The sequence below is a fragment of the Cervus elaphus genome, chromosome 20 (genome assembly GCF_910594005.1).
Source record: "Cervus elaphus chromosome 20, mCerEla1.1, whole genome shotgun sequence".
NCBI lineage: Eukaryota > Metazoa > Chordata > Mammalia > Artiodactyla > Cervidae > Cervus > Cervus elaphus.
In genome coordinates this window covers 73,816,037-73,835,094 of record NC_057834.1, presented here as the reverse complement: position 1 = coordinate 73,835,094, position 19,058 = coordinate 73,816,037, and the positions used below count along the sequence as shown (strand labels likewise).

Here is a 19,058-nt window from a genome sequence, read left to right as displayed (position 1 = left end):
AAATTACACAACTAGTAGTTGGGTTTAGACCCCAAATCTAAGTCAAGAAGAGAGGTGTTAAGTGGTCTTACCACCAAAAAAAGAAAATGGTAACTGTATGTGATGGACATGTTAATTCGCTTGATTATGGTTGTCATTTCACAATGTATACATATATCAAAACATCAAGTTGTGTACCTTAAATATATATAATTATTATGTGTCAATTATACCTCAGGAAAGCTGGAAAAAAAGTTTAAAGAATTTACTGTTGGTTGTCTTGGTAATTATCAGTACTAAAGATTTATCAGTATTAAAGGTTTTTTTTAAAGTAATTTGATTTATTACCTCTCTAGATCCCAGGTAAGAACTCCACTTGAAATGGTTGTTACCTGTGAAACTAAACCTCTGTGACATCTAAGCTAGCCAAGACAAGAGGTACAGTGTTCCTTAGTCTAGTAAAAGGTAACCAACAGATTATAGAAATGAGGAAACTCACATGTCATTTTCCTTTTATATTTATAAACTGTTATCACCTTTTTCTGTCATTCTTACTATGTAAATCTTTTCAGGGTACTTTCTGCATTGTTTACACTAAATTAAAGCCTAGGTGAAACAATATGATGTGTGGGATTTGCTTCATAATTATCAAGGTTAGGGGATGTTGAATATGAGGTTGTATAGATGAAATATAATTGACCAGGATTTGATAATTCTCAGTTGTGATGACTATATGGGAGTTGATTTTATGTTCTATTTTTATATATGTTTGAAATAAATTTCAATTATAATTTTTAAAAAGTTTCAGGGAAATAAGCCAAAAAACTCTTGTTTTGATGGTGTGTGCTCAGTCGCTCAGTTGTCTCTGACTCTTTGCGACCCCATGGACTGTAGCCCGCCAGGCTCAATTCTGTCCGTGGGATTCTCCTGGCAAGAATACTGGAATGGGTTGCCATGCCCTCCTCAAGGGGAACTTCCCGGGGATCGAACCCTGGTCTCCTACATTGCACGTGGATTCTTTACCCTCTGAGCCACCAGGGAAGTCTGTTTTGGTGGAGGGGATGTTACAAAACCTTGTTGTTGGTTTTTCCAAATATTTACTCTTTATTTAGTACCTGCATGTCAAAATCTTTTGCTTAAATTGAGTTTGCTCTTTTCAGTAAAATGTCAGTTACTTATAATACAGAGAGACCTCTGGTAAGATAATGCATTTTGGGGGTCTTCAGATTCTGGCAGGACAGTTTTAACAGGTATGTGACTGTAGGCCAAGGCTTCTAGGTGAAGTCTCTGAGGAAACACCGTATAAATGACAGGGACTAGTGTTGGGAGATCTTTTCAGTCAATACTGGCGGTGGGAAAGAGTTGACATAAATAACCGTATCTTTCTCTTTGAAATGGCAATCAATAATTGGAACTTGTAGAACAATGATTCTTAAGCCAGTTGTGCAGCAGAATTACTTGGGGAGCTTTTAACGATGACAGATGCCTGGCTTCACCCCCTAGAGATTGAGTTTCATTTGGTTAGGGTTGGGCCCAGACATTAGTATTTTTCAAAAGCCCCCCAGGTGCTTCTAATGTGCAGCCAGAGTTGAGAGCATGTTAGAACTAAACATAAAGCAGCTTTTTCACCTTTTTGAAGAATCTTTCCCCAGTGAGTAGAGCTGTCCTTTCCACTGAACTGCTTCATAGGCATTTATCTGGAATGTTACGTTGATTTACCTCTCATAGTGGTTCCATCAGAAGTTACTTGGTAATGATCAGGTGTCGTCAGTGTTGAAGCAAGATATTTTCTAAATATAATTTGAATTAAAATTGTATTTTGACATGAGTCCTTTTTAAATTTCATCAGTGATGACTGAAGGTATTTTCTTCTAAATCTATATTGAATTTCCAATTATATTTTGAAACTATGGTTTTAAAATGTTTCCTTTCAAATATTACTGTTTTAATTTTTGTATTAGCACTCAAAATAGTGTTTGTTTAGCATTTGTGCTTGAAATTATTTTGGTTCTGCAAAAGGGAAAAATGTGATAGCAGGTAAAATTTTGCTGTTCTGCTGTATAAAGTGCTTTGAAGTAAAAGCAAAGACCTTGTTCCTCAGTGCCTGAAACAGTTTAGAGCAGGCATTCAGTAGATTTTTTTGTTGACCCAGTAAATAAATTAATGAAATCTAAAATTTGTCTTAGCTTTGAGAGATTTGAGTATTACAGAAAAGGAAATTCTGTTAACTGCTTTTGCTATTTTATTTTATCCTTCTTTGCTTATCCTTCTTTGGCCTTTTTTGGTTATGTGCTGGATTCTGTTTTAGTCGCTACAGGTAAAACACCTGAACAAAATAAAGAAAATTCCTTCTATCATGGAACTATTTTAATAGAGAGGATATGTAAAATTTTAAAGACAATATATGTGTTATTATTATGTGGTGATACACCCTTTTCCCAGTTCCATCACCTCCTTTTCTCCTCAGAAGCTGGGAAAGAGGGGAGGTACTAAGGAGGGAGGAAGTTGTGATTTTATATGGGCTGGTCAGGGAAGACCTCATTAAGAAGATCCTATTTGTATAAAGACCTCAAGGTTGTTAAGGGAACAAGCCATGTTGCTATTGGTGAAAATATATCAGACAGGGAACAACAGGTAAAAATGCCCTGAGGCAGAAGCAGGCCAGGTATATTCACAGAATGTTAAGGATGCTGGTGAGGCTGGAGAAATGAGCGAGGCAACAATACAAAGAGATATGGTTAGAGAAGTAAAGGGCAGGGATTGGCTGTAGTATAGTTATATAATCCTTGGAACCATGGTCGTTCTTTGACTTTTACTCCAAGTGATATGGAGAGCAGTTTGTGGATTCTGAATAGAAAACTGACATGATCTGACATATTTTGGCAGTATCACTCTGGCTTCTGACTTGAGAATTATAGTAGATGGTCAAAGGCAGGAAGACTATCTAGGATGCTCTTTCTGTAATCTAGGCAAGACATGATGTTAAGGTGAAAACAGGGAAGTAATAAGTGATCAGATTTAATTTTGAAAATAGAACCATCAGAATTTGATGACTGATTTTGACATGGGATATGAAGAGAGTCAAAGTTTTGGGCCTGAGCAACTGGATGGATTCTGAAGGACTGGGTAGCCATTTACTTAGGTGGAGATCCTTGCAAGAGAACCCAGTTTGGAGAGGAAATAAGGAGCTCAGTTTGGGCTCTACTAAAATTTTGAGATGCCTGTTAGACATTCAAGTGGAAATGAAGGTAGATCATTAGTCCAAGTCTGGAATTCAAGGAAGAGGTCTAGGCTAGAGATAATAAATTTGAGAGTTGTGAACAAGTAGTTATCTAATATTTAAAACTGAGAGATTGGATGACACCACCAAGGGAATGGGCATATATAGAGGTGAGGAGTGACCTAAGAGCAGAGACCCTGGGGTGATCCAAAATTAAAAGGTCTCTGAAGGCATGCCAGGGAGAGGAAGGGGAATTAGGCAAGCAGAAACCAGATGAAGAGTGTCTCCTAAGGAGAAAGGAGTGACCAGCCGTGTCAAATGCTTCTTGTAGACTAAGGTGAGAACTGAGAAATGTCCATTGGATTTGGCAACATGGATGTCTTTTGTACATTTAATCCTCACAAGAACCCTATGAGGTAGATAGTACTATTGTCCCCAATTTACTAAATTAAAAAAAAAGTTTACAGTCACTGACTATGTCCAAGGTAAAACAGATCTGACTATGGAAACCATCTCTGTCAGACGCTTCAACTGCTATTCTTGCTTTTTTTCCCTTTTAACGTTTACTTTGCAGTGTGCGGATTTGTTTTTTTCTTCAGTTGCAGCATGTGGAATCTTTAATTGCATCATGTGGGGTCTAGTCCCCTGACCAGGGGTCGAATCTAGCACCTTCATTGGGAGTGTGGAGTCCCTGTATTTGCTTTTTATATCAAGTAGACTTTTTGTAGACATTTTAATTATGGAAAAAAATTGAGTTAATATAACAAAGATATGCTTATTCACTCAAAATTAATAGATTTTAATATTTTATAAACTTTGATTGGCATACATTTTTAATAAAATAAATATAGGTTAATTCATTCAAAAAATTAATTGAACCTCTTCTGTCAGGGATTTGTTCTGGGCATTTGGAGTAAATAGATGAAGAACACAAATATTCCTGCCCTCAGTCAAGGTAAAACAGATAACAAACAATAATTATATGTTAGAAGGTGAGAAGTGGTACGAGGATAAAGTAAAATATATAACAGAAAGGGAAGCTAGGAGTGTGGGGCTGGGAGGTGGAGAGAGTTACACTTGCTAATGGTGTGGCCCAAGTAGACCCTGCTGCAAAAGTGATGTAAGAAAACTTTTCAGACGGATGGAATCACCAGTTCCAAAGACCTAAGACATGAAGTCCTCTTTGTCTCTTCCCCAGTCCATTCTCCTTTGCTCCCCAGAAGCAGTCTTCATTTTTATACTTTTACTACATACATTTATGTCCATAAATATGAGTATCTGTCCTTGATTTGTATAATGTCATCCCGTACTTGCTGTTTCATTCAAATCATCGTGAGCAAAATGTGTAAGTTTAGTTCCTTCATTTTAACAGCTACTTAATATTCTATAAAAATGCCACAATTTATTATGCTTCTCTTATAAGCAGTGTCACATCAAATATCTTCATGTACATTTCCATATGCGTAGCAAGAGTTTAAGGTTTATATTTGGAAGTTATTCATTTTCAGTTTTATTGGGTATTGCTAAATTGACTACTCACATCAACAGCATATTTAAAAGTAAAATTTCTTCGTGTCCTCAAAAACCCTTAGTATTGTTAATCTTTTATTTTCACCAAAGTAATGGAGTGAATTACTGTTTTTATATTAATTTCTCAGCTTAATGATGAGATTGAGCTCCTTTTCAAATGTTTACTGGCCATTCAGCTTTCCTCCTCTCTAAATTGCCTGCTCAAGTTAGTTTATTTATTGGCTGTTTTTTTTCCCCCTCCAAAGACTTTATTTAAGATCAGTTTTAGGTTCATAGCAAAATTGAGAGAAGGGTGCATTTACTTACGTCCTCTGGCCCCATATGTGTGGCCTTCCCCATTGAAACCATCTGCCACCAGAGTCATACATTTGCTACAATTGATGTACCTATATTAATGACATCATTATCAGTCAGAGTCCATGGTTCATTCTTGGTATTGTACATTCTATGGGTTTGGACAAATATTGAATGACATCTATCCACTATTATAGTATCATAAGGTATTTTCACTGACCTAAACATCCTCTGTGTTCTACCTATTCGCTTATCCTCCCTTGCCTCACAGTTCCTGGCACCACTCCCTTTTTACTAATATCTCCATTATTTTACTTTTTCTAGAATGTCATATACTTGGAATCATACAGTTTGTAGCCTTTTCAGACTGGCTTTTTTCACTTAAATAATATGCATTTGAAATATCTCCATGTCTTCATGGCTTGATAGGTCATTTCTTTTTCGGGCTGAATAATATTCTAGGGTCTGGATGTACCACAGTTTATTTATCCATTACCTACTGAAAGATATCTTGGTTGCTTCCCAGTTTTCACAGGGTATAGATAGAGCTGCTGTAGACATCTGTGTGCAGACTTTTGTGTTGACATTAAGTTTTCAACTCCTTTCAGTAAAGAGATACCAAGGAGTGTGATTGTTGGATTGTGTGGTGGGAGTATGTTTAGTTTTCAAGAAATACCAGATTGTCATCCAAAGTTGCTGTGCTATTTTTTTTTCCACCAGCAATAAATGAGAGTTCTTACTTGACATCCTCGCCAGCATTTGATTTTATTGATTATCGGGATTTTGGCAATTCTAAAACTGTAGGGTATTTCATTGTTTTAATTTCCACCTCCCTGATGACATATGATGTAAAGCATCTTTTCATATGCTTATTTGCCATCTTTTTTTTTAATTTATTTTTAATTAGAGGGTAATTGCTTTACAATGTTGTGTTGGTTTCTGCCGGATAACAACATGAATCAGCCATAAGTAAACTATTTCCCCTCCCTCTTGAGCTTCCCTCCCACCCCCAAACCCCTATGTATCTTCTTTATATATATATATATATATATAAAATTTTATTTAGTTAGCTATTCTTGGCTGTGCTGGGTCTCATCATGGAGGGAGCACAGGCTCTAGTCACACGGGCTTCAGTAGTTGCAGCACAGGGACTCAGTCGTTGTGGCTCTCGGGTTTGGAGCGCAGGCTTAGTAGTTGGGGCCCAGGGGCTTAGTTGCCCCGTGGCATATGGAATCTTCTCGGACCAGGGATCAAGCCCGTGTCCCCTGCACTGGCAGGCGGATTCTCCTTTCATTGCGCCACCAGGGAAGTCCCTCTACAGGCTTGTTAATGAAGTGTCTCTTGAGGTCTTGGACCGATTTTTTAATTGGGCATTTTGTTTTCTCATTGTTAAGTTTTAAGATTTCTTTGATATTTTGAATAACAATCCTTTATCAGATATTTTTGGCTGCTTTTTATCAGCTTATATCTTTTTTTTTATTTAGAGTGATCCTTCTAAATGTTTTCTGAGAAATAAGATGACGACAATGTATTTTATTGTCATCAACTGCTAAGTGATAGATTTTACTTCTAATTTTTTAAAACTTTTCTTGAATAAAGATACCTAGTCTTAAAATTTATCAAGTCAACTCTGACTTCTGAAAATTCTAGATTATGACATTCCTTAATTGCCTGCTGCCAACCTAGCAAAAGCTGAATTAAAATCAGAAATTATTTACCTTGTCAGTTTTAATAAAACATTTGATTAGGGAAAAACAAAAGATATGGTTACAGGGAGGCATGGTATGTGTTCGTGTGTTTTAATAAACCATTCAGTTTACTTCCTCATATTGTTCCTATATCCCCATCTTGTTTAACAGTGGTATTGTTATAAATATATAAATGTGAGGCTAGAACACTTCCTTCTGAATATCAAGCCACAGTATTATACTATTGATTCTTTTCCATCAAATATAGCAAGGATTAAAAAAGTGTCCTTTAACACATGATATCATAAAACTGAGTTTATCTGAAAATAGAAAGTTTATGTATTTAACTGTAAAATCTTTTGGTAAATTTTACATGTCTTTCAGATTAACAAATAGAAATATTATACATAAACCTGCAGAGTGGACCTTAATTGCTTTGGTGTTGCTGTCAATGTAAGTACTCGGAAGATTTTTAATTCTAAATACTAAATATGAAGAATTTGATTAGGGAAAAACAGAGTTAATTCAGTAGTTTTCTAAACTTCTTTGGAGAATATACCTGTATTTTGCACCAATTTTCCTAATGAAAAAATAACTTTAATGTAAAGTGATATGCTGTATTTTGATAAGCTATTGTCATTCTCTTTATATGTTTTACTATCTTTTCTTCTCAGGGCATTTTTTTTCTCAAATGTTATTTGTAATCACTTGAAAGAAAAAAACACCTCCATGTGGGATATAACACAGGCTAGTCTGTTAATTTTATTTTTAACAGTGCATTTATTTTATTAGTGTTAAATGGCCTCATTATTTTGCATCTATATTTTTACCAATATAGCTAATGCTATTTCATTTTTCATCAGCATTCTTTTTAATATCAGAAAAATTTTGTTTTCAAAATTAATGTAAAATCAAACAGATTTAAAGGAACTAAAGTAGATACTACACAAGCATATATAAAACATTTAATACTCATTCACCTTTTAAGAAATCACTAGTGGTTTCTAAGGCTGTCTTTCAATAGAGTTAAAACCATCTAGTAAGTGTAGTGTTTTTCAGCTTGAATTGCAAAAGTCTTTCTCTTGAAGACCATTCATTACTGCATTACTGTTATTACTTGGTGCTTGTTAGGTCATTGAAGCCCATAGGACATTGAATACTTACTGGACACTCACAGGTCAAGAAGTGTTATGAGTCAACCTCATAGCATCTCCAGCCCTACTTTTGTTTCTTTGATATTACTTCAGTCTGACACATTATTCTGGCCTCACTGTCCCAGGGAAGGTTGTGCTGGGAGGCATTAGAGTAGGCTTCACTGAGCCAGCATCTGTGTTGCCCAACGAGATACAACTCACATGATTCATTAAATCAGAACACAGAAAATAACTTTACTTGAATGCCCTGACATAAATTTTTTATCAACCATAAGAACAAATCTTTTGTCATTTTTACTATTCAATGTTCCAGTTGAATTGTTAATTTATGAAACAGATCTTATTAATTTTTTAGAAAGTTCTTTCCATTTTATGAAATTTGTAAATATTTTGCTCACTGGCAAAAAAAAAAATCAGTATCTCTGCTCACCCACCATATCCTATGCCTGCTAATAAACCCTCATAGATAACTGTTTAACTGTACTTCTGCAATTCATTACACTAAAGGGGAAGTAACTTTTTTGGTTGACAAGTCAGAGGCCCAAGGCTTAGAAGTAATCTCAGAATCTTGCTTTCTAAGCCGATGACTGGAAGTATTATCTTAATGAGCAGCTGCTTACTGAGGATGCACGTTAGGTCCTACTTCTTTTTGTATCAAACTCTTGCCACATCTTCTCCAAAATGTATAACAAGGAACAAAAAATAGTATGGAAAATGAAATTTTAAAGCTACTATCGAAACTTCATATGATTATTTCATATAAAAGTAATTTTATTTTAATAGAAGCACCCATGTGGCCCAAAACACTAAAAGCTTTGCTAGTTCTTTTATGTATTAATACTATTTGTCTTCTCTCACTTTGGATTTAGTGTAGGGATTTCAAGGGTCAGTGACCCATGAAAACAGTAATTTAATTGAAGAAACAAAACTGTGCACATTTTAGGTGTATTGCATATTTCACATTATGTAATCTAGCTTAAGGTTGTAGCAGTAAACACTGTTTCCTTTTGTCATTCACCTTGAATTCTTTTTCATTATTCCCCAAGCTCTACAGTTAGTTAGATCTACCCATCTTTCTCTAGTCTTTGGTACTTTTGAGCCCTTGACAACTAAAAACCTTTCCAGTTAGGGCCCTTTTGACTTCTTTTAAAATCTTTAGTCACTTGTAGACACGAAGTTAGCTGGTACTTCTTTGTTTTTGCCTTTCAAATCTTGTTTTCTGATAATTTTCTCATAACTTTTGCTATAGGCCCTCTTGAACATTCTTTATCTTCCCTAACTGAATCTCCTTTCTCCTTATTTTTCATCATTTGTTCTCTTAAGACTTCTGTCCCCATACTATTTTATTTCTTACTTCCTCATTTCTCAGCAAATTCCCTTTAGCTTTTCATCTTTCTCCCCCCTAGGGAATCTATGGCTCAGTTGATAGCCCTTTTCCTTCTTAGCCTGTCATCATCATTTTACAGTAAATATTACCATATGAGATGGGAGTAAAATGAAAATACACATCCATCATATTAAAACTCATCCCACTGGCTTCTGTAAAGTGTAACTATACTTTATATTTGCACTCTTCTTTCCTCCCACTTCCAGTTCACACTTTTTTTATACATACAATTTTATTTATTATTGGCTGTGCTGGGTATTTTTTGCAGCAGGCTTTTCTCTAGTTGTGGCAAACGGGCTACTCTCTAGTTGCAGTATGTAGACTTTTCATCGCAGTGGCTTCTCTTGTTGCCAAGTACAGGCTTAGTAGTTGGGACACTCGGGCTTAGTTGCTCTGTGGCATATGGGATCTTCTGGATCAGGAATTGAACCCACGTCTCCTGCATTGGCAGGCGGATTGCTTACCACTGAGTCACCAGGGAAGCCCCACAGTTACTTTTTTGGGAAGACATTATTGTCATTGGGGAAAGAAAAAGCAGGTGTGAAGGCTAGCATTAGATAAACAACCTTAAATCCAGGTAAAATATGGAGACTTCACACATTCCAAGAGGCATGTACATATAAAAAGAAAGAAGGTAAACACATATTTGTAGAATAGTAACTCATCATTCAGTCTTTTAATTTATTGCCACTAAGATTGAGCATAGGCATACATGGGATTTACCCTTTTTTCATTTAATTATCCTATGATTCAGAAAATCTTTGCATCTACTCTCAAATTGCCAATGGAATTTTTAAAGTCATTGTAGACATTTCTGAAATTCATATTAAGAAGTGAACTTCCTTTAAGACTTAATAGCTAGGAAGGAGGTTCTGAATGGTAGTTGTAGACACTGAAGATGAATATAGTAAGGTAATATGTTTAGTATTATTATAACAATGGTACTATTCTTTGTGAATATTGCAGATTTTTACTATTTTTAGCATTAGTTTAATGCATGAAAGCTGTTTTCAAAATTCCTTATGAGAAGCACTTAGAAGAGGATACCTATACACATGTAATTAGGAAAGTAAATGGCTCAAATCTAACTCATGTTAGAAGGGAAAAATCAACGTTTTAAGCAAAACCTGATAGTCCAGACAAGAAAGCTGGGTCCTGAATTTTCACATCTGTTTTCTTAAGAATAAATAAGGCGTGTCTGTAGCAAACCATCTTTTCCTGGCAACTTCCCTTGAACTTTCACAGACATTAACACTTTAAAAATATGAATCACAGTGTGTACTTTATCAGTGTGCACTGATGGAATTTTATACCCATATAATCTCAAAGAAATTGATGAAATCAAAGTGATATTCTTGATCAGTTGATACTGTTCATTTAGATTTCTCACTAATTCCATAGTGAGGAGTGGAATGGCCAGTGTGACTGCAGCATTTATTGATATGTATACTCTGTATTCAAACCTAAGCCATTACCTAAAGCACACTTAAAACCTTTTAAAGCTTGAGCAGTGTACCTTTATTTAACAGTGAAGGAATTAATCTTCCTTTGCTACTCACGTTTTTATTTAGTAAATGTTATAATTAACAAAGATAAGTTCTCAAGAGCTCCTTACATGTAGAAGAACTCACAGTGGTGATTAACAGTAATTTTTTTTTTTTAATAACTGACTAGAAATGCAATAAAGTAACCTGGTAGTTGGTGTTATTGCTTAAGCTCTTAGCTATAGCAACTTTGTCTTTGTTGAACTTTATTAGTACTTTATGATTACAGATTATATGTTGAATAATATGAAGTTGAATCTGATTTTCTCACATCAGTATGCTCTAGTAAAGATATTAGGCTCTTTCCACAGTCCTGATGCATGATTTTCATAAAAATGTATGTAACTGTATAGTCTCCTGTAAATGTTTTAGTACCTAAATGTGCTGTTGTGTAAAACTTGTTAATGTATTTGTATATTTCAGTGTTGTTCATACATCAGATTAGAAAGCACAATAAGTGAAGTCGCTCAGTCATGTCAGACTCTCTGAGACCCCGTGGACTGACTGTAGCCTGCCAGGCTCCTCCATCCATGGGATTTTCCAGGCAAGAATACTGGAGTGGGTTGCCATTTCCTTCTCCAGGGGATCTTCCCAACCCAGGGATCAAACCTGGGTCTCCCTCACTGCAGGCAGACTCTTTACTATCTGAGCCAGCCCAATAAATTACACTAAAGTATGTTTGTTTTCAGATGCCTTCTCATAGTGTATCATATATTGGTTTTTATATTCCTCATAATTCTCATCTGTCCTCAGTATAGGGAAACAGAAACTGAAGAATCACTGTTTATCATGGTCATGGTTTTCAGAGTAGTTTTTTTGAGAAGATTTTGACTGGTATTTTGAGATTTTGTAGCTGTAGGACACACACACCCCACCCCACCCCACCCCCCCCAGCTCAATCCTTTTCCTCCTTCCTTTCTTCCCTTTGGTCTTAGTCTTCCCAGTCTTCTTTGACCTCTGTCATTATACTTGAGCCTGTAACATGCAAATGTTAGGAAAGCTGAGAAATCTAGGGAAGAGTCCAGACCAAGTCTGGCAGCCAAAATGAAACAATTATAGGAGGCTATGAAGAAACAAATTGATTGGCTTGAGTTCCTTTATGTGCAGCACTTGTGCCAGAAGTGGGAATCAGTTTCTCCAGTAACTTCTTGTATCTAAAATGTAATTTTTTCACCAGAGTTTAATGTGGAACCTTTGTAGAAAGACCACTGCTTATGTAAAGTGATGATCTATAGCTAACTGTAACATAGGAGTCAGACATCTCTTAGTGGATAGCTAGAGAGAGGTGTTATTGTGTTCCATGGGAATGATTTGGTTATCTAATGAAGGAAGAAGTAAGTAAATACTTAGTTACCTTGTACTACTTAGAAAGAATGGAGGGTAGAAAGTGACTTGTGGTAGTCTAACATGGATATATGCTATTCCTAGTTTTATGCCCTTGATGTTCTCTAATGGAAAGCTTTCAAGATCATCTCCAAAAATGTCTGCTTTCATTTTATTTATCTGAACTGTCTGTTTCCAGTGAACTGTGGCCCACTTCCTAGACACAGACCACGCAATAGTTTATTCCCCCTAAAAGCTTTGAGTATTCCCGTCGTTCTGGGAGTAGCATGTAAGTCCTGGGAAATGGTATTTAAATAAGCTCAACTTGACCATGATCACTAAACAAAAGCCTTCACTGGACGTGGGCAGCCACTTTAGGTAACCATCATACAGATAGACACTCAGGAGAGTCACTTCCCTAGGGTACGAGGCATGAACAGAAAGATGTGACTACAGCTTTTTGCTTCAGCAGATTGTTTTTTATAGTGCGCCCATCACTAATTTCCTTAGAGAAATTTGTGAGCACACCATGAAAAATGAAGATATGGTTCCTTAGAAATTTATTGGTTCTCAGAAGTATTCCAAAGCCTTTCTCTTAATATTCCCAATTTAGTTCTCAGTATTTGAGACCATAATAGCAGATCACTGAAATAATTTTGTTTCCTTATAATTACAGATTTTATATTTAATTGAATTTTATTGAGATATAATTCATATAACAAAATGCATTATTTTAAAATGTACAGTTCACTGGTTTTTAGTACACTCACAGTTTTGTGAGTGTGAGTATACAGCAACTGTCACTACTGTCTCATTCCAGAACACTTCATCATCCCCAAAATTATCTTCATATCCATTACCTTAGTCCCAGTTTTCCCTTCCTCCATCCCCTGGCAATCACTCATCTACTTTCTGTCTCTATGGATTTACCTATTCTGAACATGTCATATGAATGGAATCATATAATATGTGACTTTTGTGTCTGGCTTCTCTCACTTAATGTATTCTAGGTTCATTTCATGTTGTAGCATGTAGCAGTACTCCATCCCTTTTTATGGCCGAGTAATACTCCATTGTATGGATATACCACATTTTATTTATCCGTTTATCAATTAATGGACATCTGGGTTCTTTCCATTCTTTGGTTCTTATGAACATTTGTGTGTAAGTTTTTGTGAGAACATAAGTTTTCGATTCTCTTAGTGGAATTAGTGGATCTGTGATAACTCTGTGTTTATCTGAGGAACTACTAAAGTGTCTTTCACAATAAATGCACTGTTTTAAATTTCCTTGGGCACTTTGTGAAGACTCCATAGATTGAATTGCCTCATACCCAGCAGCCCCACCAGGCTTTTGCTTGTAGTTTTCCAAACTTTAAATATGGTGTTCTGATTAAATTTAGACCTTCATGGACCTGTAACATCAATTTTTTATGTTCTAGGAATTTCTACTACATATGCAAAATAAGCCCCCTCACTAACATCCTTGTGAAGTTTAAGTAAAGTACCTATTTACTGAGTATTAAATAATAATTAGATTATTCCTAAGTCCCCTATACTTATGGCTGGCTGACTTATAAGAAAAATATAATGTTTTTTAATTGAAGTAACTTTATCCTCAGCCACCAAGCTGTATGGGAACCCAGATATTTTCTAAAGGAAAAATAGTACTTCTTAAAAATTTTAACCAAGCCTACTTTCTTCACTGATTTTTTTTTTCCCTCAAAATTTCTCAAATTTTTGGCAATTTTATATTGGTTTTTTTAATCCATAAGTAGCTAAGAGTCCCAAACCTTGGGCCAGAATCCATATTAAAGTCACCAAGTGTCTTCAGCAAAAAGATGAAGCAGCCTCCCCTTCGCAAGCAGCACAGTAACAGCAGTGGGGACAGCTGGTAGCAGGCAGCACTTGTCCCTTACCAGTCACACCTCGATGTGAGAAGTCAGTCTCCCTCCCTACCTGCTCTTGACATCGTCACAGCCTGACTGAGCGCACTGAGAGCATGGCCAGGAGGCCAGGAAGCATGAGGCTTGACTAAGGGCACTGTTACCCCCTGGCCTCGGGTTCTGTACCGTAAGAGTGTGGTAATCATTGTGGACACTGCTGGTTGGTTCCATTTCTGTCTTAGAGCACTGAAAAAGTTGTAGCCACTATGCTGAGAGAATTGTTTCATAGCAGTAATTACTAAGAAAGGTTTTTCTAACACATCTCCAAAGCTGCTCTATAGAGCTGTCACAAACAGGATTTAGATATAAAGTTTAAACTCACGATAGCCCAGCCCTTTAAGCAAACCAGTGTGTAATATATCACTACTAAGTGAGCTACAAAGAACTTGTTTCTTTTGAATTAGAAATATCAATGGAAAGCATCCCTGCTTCCTTATTAATAGGTAATCCCAAAGCATTAAATGCAAACATTATCAGGACATAAACCATCTGTTAGGAAAAAAAACATTTTATTTTATTTGGCTATATGGTCTTTTATAACAAAGTTTTTATCTCAGTTTTCTAGATAATAGTTCTGAAATAGAAAGTTCATAATAATATACTTCTTCATGGTATGTTCTTCTTTCAGAAATCCTTAACAGTAATAGCCTCACATGCCTCTTGGTTTTTCAAATTTTGAGACTTTAGATTTGTGCCTTTGATAAAATTAAATTTATGTAAATTATCATTAAGTATTATATTTTTGTAAATGTAATTCCCTTACCCCAAAGACCACCTTAACTATGCAAGGGTTCTTAAAAACCCTAAATTCAGTTCTCATTCTGGATTATATCTTATTTTTTCCTTTGGATTAGCAGTTCAGCCTTGCACAAGTTTCTTAACTTCATTGTGCATTTTTTTGGTCCTGTTAGTAATAAGAGGGGGACTAAATCCTGGTTAAATTAACTTGGCAGTGTGAATTCAACTATGACATCTTGTAAGTAAGAAACTGTTTTAATGCAGTATGTCAAAGGCTACTGAAGGAGACAGTGAAGATGATTATTTTAGCATAGGAACCAGTGTAACTGTGCTGACAGCCATGGTGACACTGTCCAAGTGTTGCTGCTTTGTTTGGTATTTAGTCCTTAAGCTTGGCAAGAAATACATTAATACTGCTAGCCATTCCTTCTGTGGAAAGACTACAGAGTGCTCATTTAAGTAAATGGGATGAACACCCCCAAGATTCCTTTAGTCTCTTTCTACTGTAGACCTTGCTGACATTATATTGCTCTCCACATCAAAGATGAGGAAGCTGCTCTGGAAGCCAAAGGGAACAGTGAAGTGACTTAGTACCTCAGCATTATACTAAAGGTGGTGAAGAGCAAAGTAGAAAGTGTAAGTTGATTTTTTAAATTTCAAATTGTTTCCGATTGTTTGTTCAGATCACATTTACGGATGTTTTTTAAAGTAATTCTAGAATAATGCCTTTTTTTTTTTCCTTTCATTGATGAAAAGATCCCAACCATTCATTGATAGAACTTCTTTGAACTAGGTATGGTAGAGTAATCTGTGTTTCAACTCAGATAGTACCATCTGATTGTTAGCTAAAGGATTGATAAGCTACCTTGCCTGTTGCCCTGATTTTTAATCTAAAGAGTTTGTTAGGACCTTTTTTTTTTTTTCATGTTTTTAATATCATGCCATAAAAACCAGCATAAGAAGAGCCCACATTATACCAGGAATGATGAGACTCACACTTTGCTACTGCATCAGAACTGTGCAGTATGTAGAGGCTGGCATCTACACAATAATGGAAATGTTTTCAAATATTAGAAATATGACTGTAAAATGTTTATTGAGCAGCTGCTATCAGTAAGATTGTGGGGAATACTGAGATTAAACAAAGACAAAGACCCTGCCCTCCAAGACTACTGAGGAAAGGGGAACACTGTATGTTCACAGGTAAACTACAAGCAAGAAAGAAACACAGACTGTCGTGGGACTTCAAAGAAGCAAAATAGCTCTATTAGGAAGATCAAAAAAGACTTCACAGAAGTGGGATTTGTGATGGGCCCCAAAAAGAGAAAGGGTTTAAAGAAATAGAAATGAAAGGTTGAGAGCATTCTAGGAAGTACCTGTATAATGAAAAAAGCAAAGAGACGAGATGTAGTGATGAGTAAAGATAACTGGAAAGAGTGGTTGGAAAGTTAGGTGTATTGTAGAGTTAGAGCCTTTAACGGCAAGGAAACTTATTTTAGTGGACAGTGAAAGTCACTGAAGTTTTGAGCAGAGAGTACTATCCTGAAGCCAGTGCTTTAGGAAGATCAGTCTTAACTGGAGTCACATCTGATCCTATCTTCCACTTTACACCAGTCCTTCCAAGGCTTCCACTTGCTCTTATTGTGGCCCTGTGTGGTTCAGCCTTAGCTTACACCACCCTGCCTTGTTCTCATTCCTACCACTCCAGCCCTTCTCATCATCTTTTTCTCTCACCATAGGACCCAGATTGTTCCCTTTATCCAGAATGTTCTTCCCACTCCTATTCCTTTGGTTAATTCCCCCTCATCTCTCAGAACCTGAGGAAGTGTTCCTTTCTCAAAAAACATTTCCTGGACTTCCCTGACTAGATCAAAACATTTTATAATAGGCCATAACACCATGTACTTATCTTTCCTAGCACTTACCCTGTTTTCAGTTTTATATTGAATTGTATGATTACTTGATTAATATCTGTCTCACTCAACTTGAAGATATTAGGACTTCCCTGGCAGTCCAGTATTAAGACTCCCCACTTCCAATGCAGGGGATGTGTGAGTTAGATCCCTGGTCAGGGAACTGAGATCCTACATGCTGCATGCACAGCCAAAAAAAAACATGAAGATTTTAGGGGCAGGTTCTATGTCTGATTTTATGCAGCATTATATACCCTGCACTTTAGCATCACAGATTTAAAATAAATAGCTAACAGTGAACGAAAGAATGAATTATTAGGAAGCAATCATTTCTGACTTTTGGTTGACTCTTTCCTTCCTGCCTCCCAAGTGCTTCCCTTCTGCCTACAACTGCTTATTCATTTTTTAAAGTTTAAAAAACAGAAAGGAAAAAATACCTATCCTTTCTCCATAACCTTGCTGAGCTTCCCAGACTATCATCCTTTCACTTGCCGAACTTCTTGAAGGAGCTAGTCTGCTGTCAGTGATTGCAGTGCTTTTCATTGATCCCTTGCATTCTGGTTCTTGCCCACAGCATTTATGAAATTGATTTTCTCAAGTCCTCCACTATTAACAGCCTAGTTAACCAAAGAACACTGAGTGAGTGAAATAAAATGATTACGATGAAAATGAAATGAGACACACAGATGATGAGAGACATTACAGCTCCAGATACAAAGTTTAGCAATGGAGATAAGGGGGGGACAAACATGATTTCACAAAATTAAGACAGATAACTGGGAAAATGCTGATTCTTCTAGAGAAGAGAGTATGAGGAACTAATTGAAGGAGTTACTAGATTTGATTTAACCTGTTCTCCAAGCACTGAGACTGTTCCTATTCAGGCATATTTAAGGTGGTAGTTATTGTCCAGTTGTTAAGTCATGTCCGACTCCTTGCGACCCCATGGACTGCAGCATGGCAGGTTTCCCTGTCCTTCACTATCTCTTGGAGTTTTCTCAAACTCATGTCCATTGAGTTGGTGATACCATCCAAACATCCCATCCTCTGTTGCTCCCTTCTTCTCCTGCCTTTAATCTTCCCCCACATCAGGGTCTTTTCCAGTGAGTCGGCTTTCCACATCAGGTGGCCAAAGTATTGGAGCCTCAGCATCAGTCCTTCCAGTGAATATTCAGGGTTGATTTCCTTCAGGATTGACTGGTTTGATCTTCTTGCAGTCCAAGGGACTCTTGAAAGGCTTCTCCAGCACCAGAATGTGAAAGCATCAATTCTTTGGCACTCAGCCTTCTTTATGGCCCAACTCTCACGTCCATACATGACTACTGGAAAAACCATAGCTTTGACTATACAGACCTTTGTTGACAAAATGATATCTCTGCTTTTTAATATACTGTCTAGGTTTGTAAAAAATGAAGCAGGGCAAAGACTAACAGTTATGCCAAGAGAACACACTGGTCATAGCAAACACCCTCTTCCAGCAACACAAGAGATGACTATGTAAAGCAATTATCCTTCAATTAAAAAATAAATTTAAAATTAAAAAAAAAAAATGACTCTACTCATGGACATCACCAGACAGTCAATACCAAAATCAGACTGATTATGTACTTTGCAGCCAAAGATAGAGAAGCTCTATACAGTCTGCTGACTGTGGCTCAGATCATGAGTTCCTTATTGCAAAATTCAGGCTTAAACTGAGGAAAGTAGGGAAAATCACTAGACCATTCAGGTGTGACCTAAATCAAATCCCTTACAATTGATTATACAGTGGAGGTGACAAGTAGATTCAAGGGACTAGATCTGGTAGACAGAGTGCCTGAAGAACTGTGAACAGAGGTTCATAACACTGTGCAGGAGACAGTGACCAAAGCCGTCCCCAAGAAAAAGAAATGCAAAAAGGCGAAATGGTTGTCTGAGGAGGCCTTACAAATAGCTGTGAAAAGAAGAGAAGCTAGAGGCAAAGGAGAAAGGGAAAGATACACCTCCCAACTGAATGCAGAGTTCCGGAGAATAGCAAGGAGAGATAAGAAAGTCTTCTTAAGTGAACAGTGCAAAGAAATAGAGGGAAAACACTAGAATGGGAAAGACTAGAGATCTGTTTGAGAAAATTGGAGATACCAAGGGAACATATCATGAAAGATGGGCATAATAAAGGACAGAACTGGCAAGGACCTGACAGAAGCAGAAAAGATTAAAAAGAGGTGGCAAGAATACACAGGAGAACTGTACAAAAAAGGTCTTAATGATCTGGGTAACTATGATGGTAATGGTCATTCACCTAGAGCCAGACATCCTAGAGTGTGAAGTCAAGTGGGCCTTAGGAAGCATTACTACAAACAAAGC

The 19,058-nt window shown here is 36.6% G+C and overlaps 1 protein-coding gene across 15 annotated transcripts in view; it reads left to right on the top strand.

Moving 5' to 3' along the window:
- Positions 1-19,058, top strand: part of RPAP2 (RNA polymerase II associated protein 2) — a 108,391-nt gene that overhangs the window by 42,716 nt on the left and 46,617 nt on the right. For 11 of the 15 annotated variants that reach the window (XM_043878895.1, XM_043878889.1, XM_043878891.1 and 8 more), the window contains exon 11: positions 7,096-7,164. In XM_043878895.1, coding sequence (XP_043734830.1) covers positions 7,096-7,164 — 69 coding nt within the window. Of the gene's footprint in view, positions 1-335; positions 418-7,095; positions 7,165-11,219; positions 17,752-19,058 lie in introns of those variants that run through there. The other 4 variants (XR_006336051.1, XR_006336052.1, XM_043878896.1 and 1 more) reach the window with 3 other exon arrangements.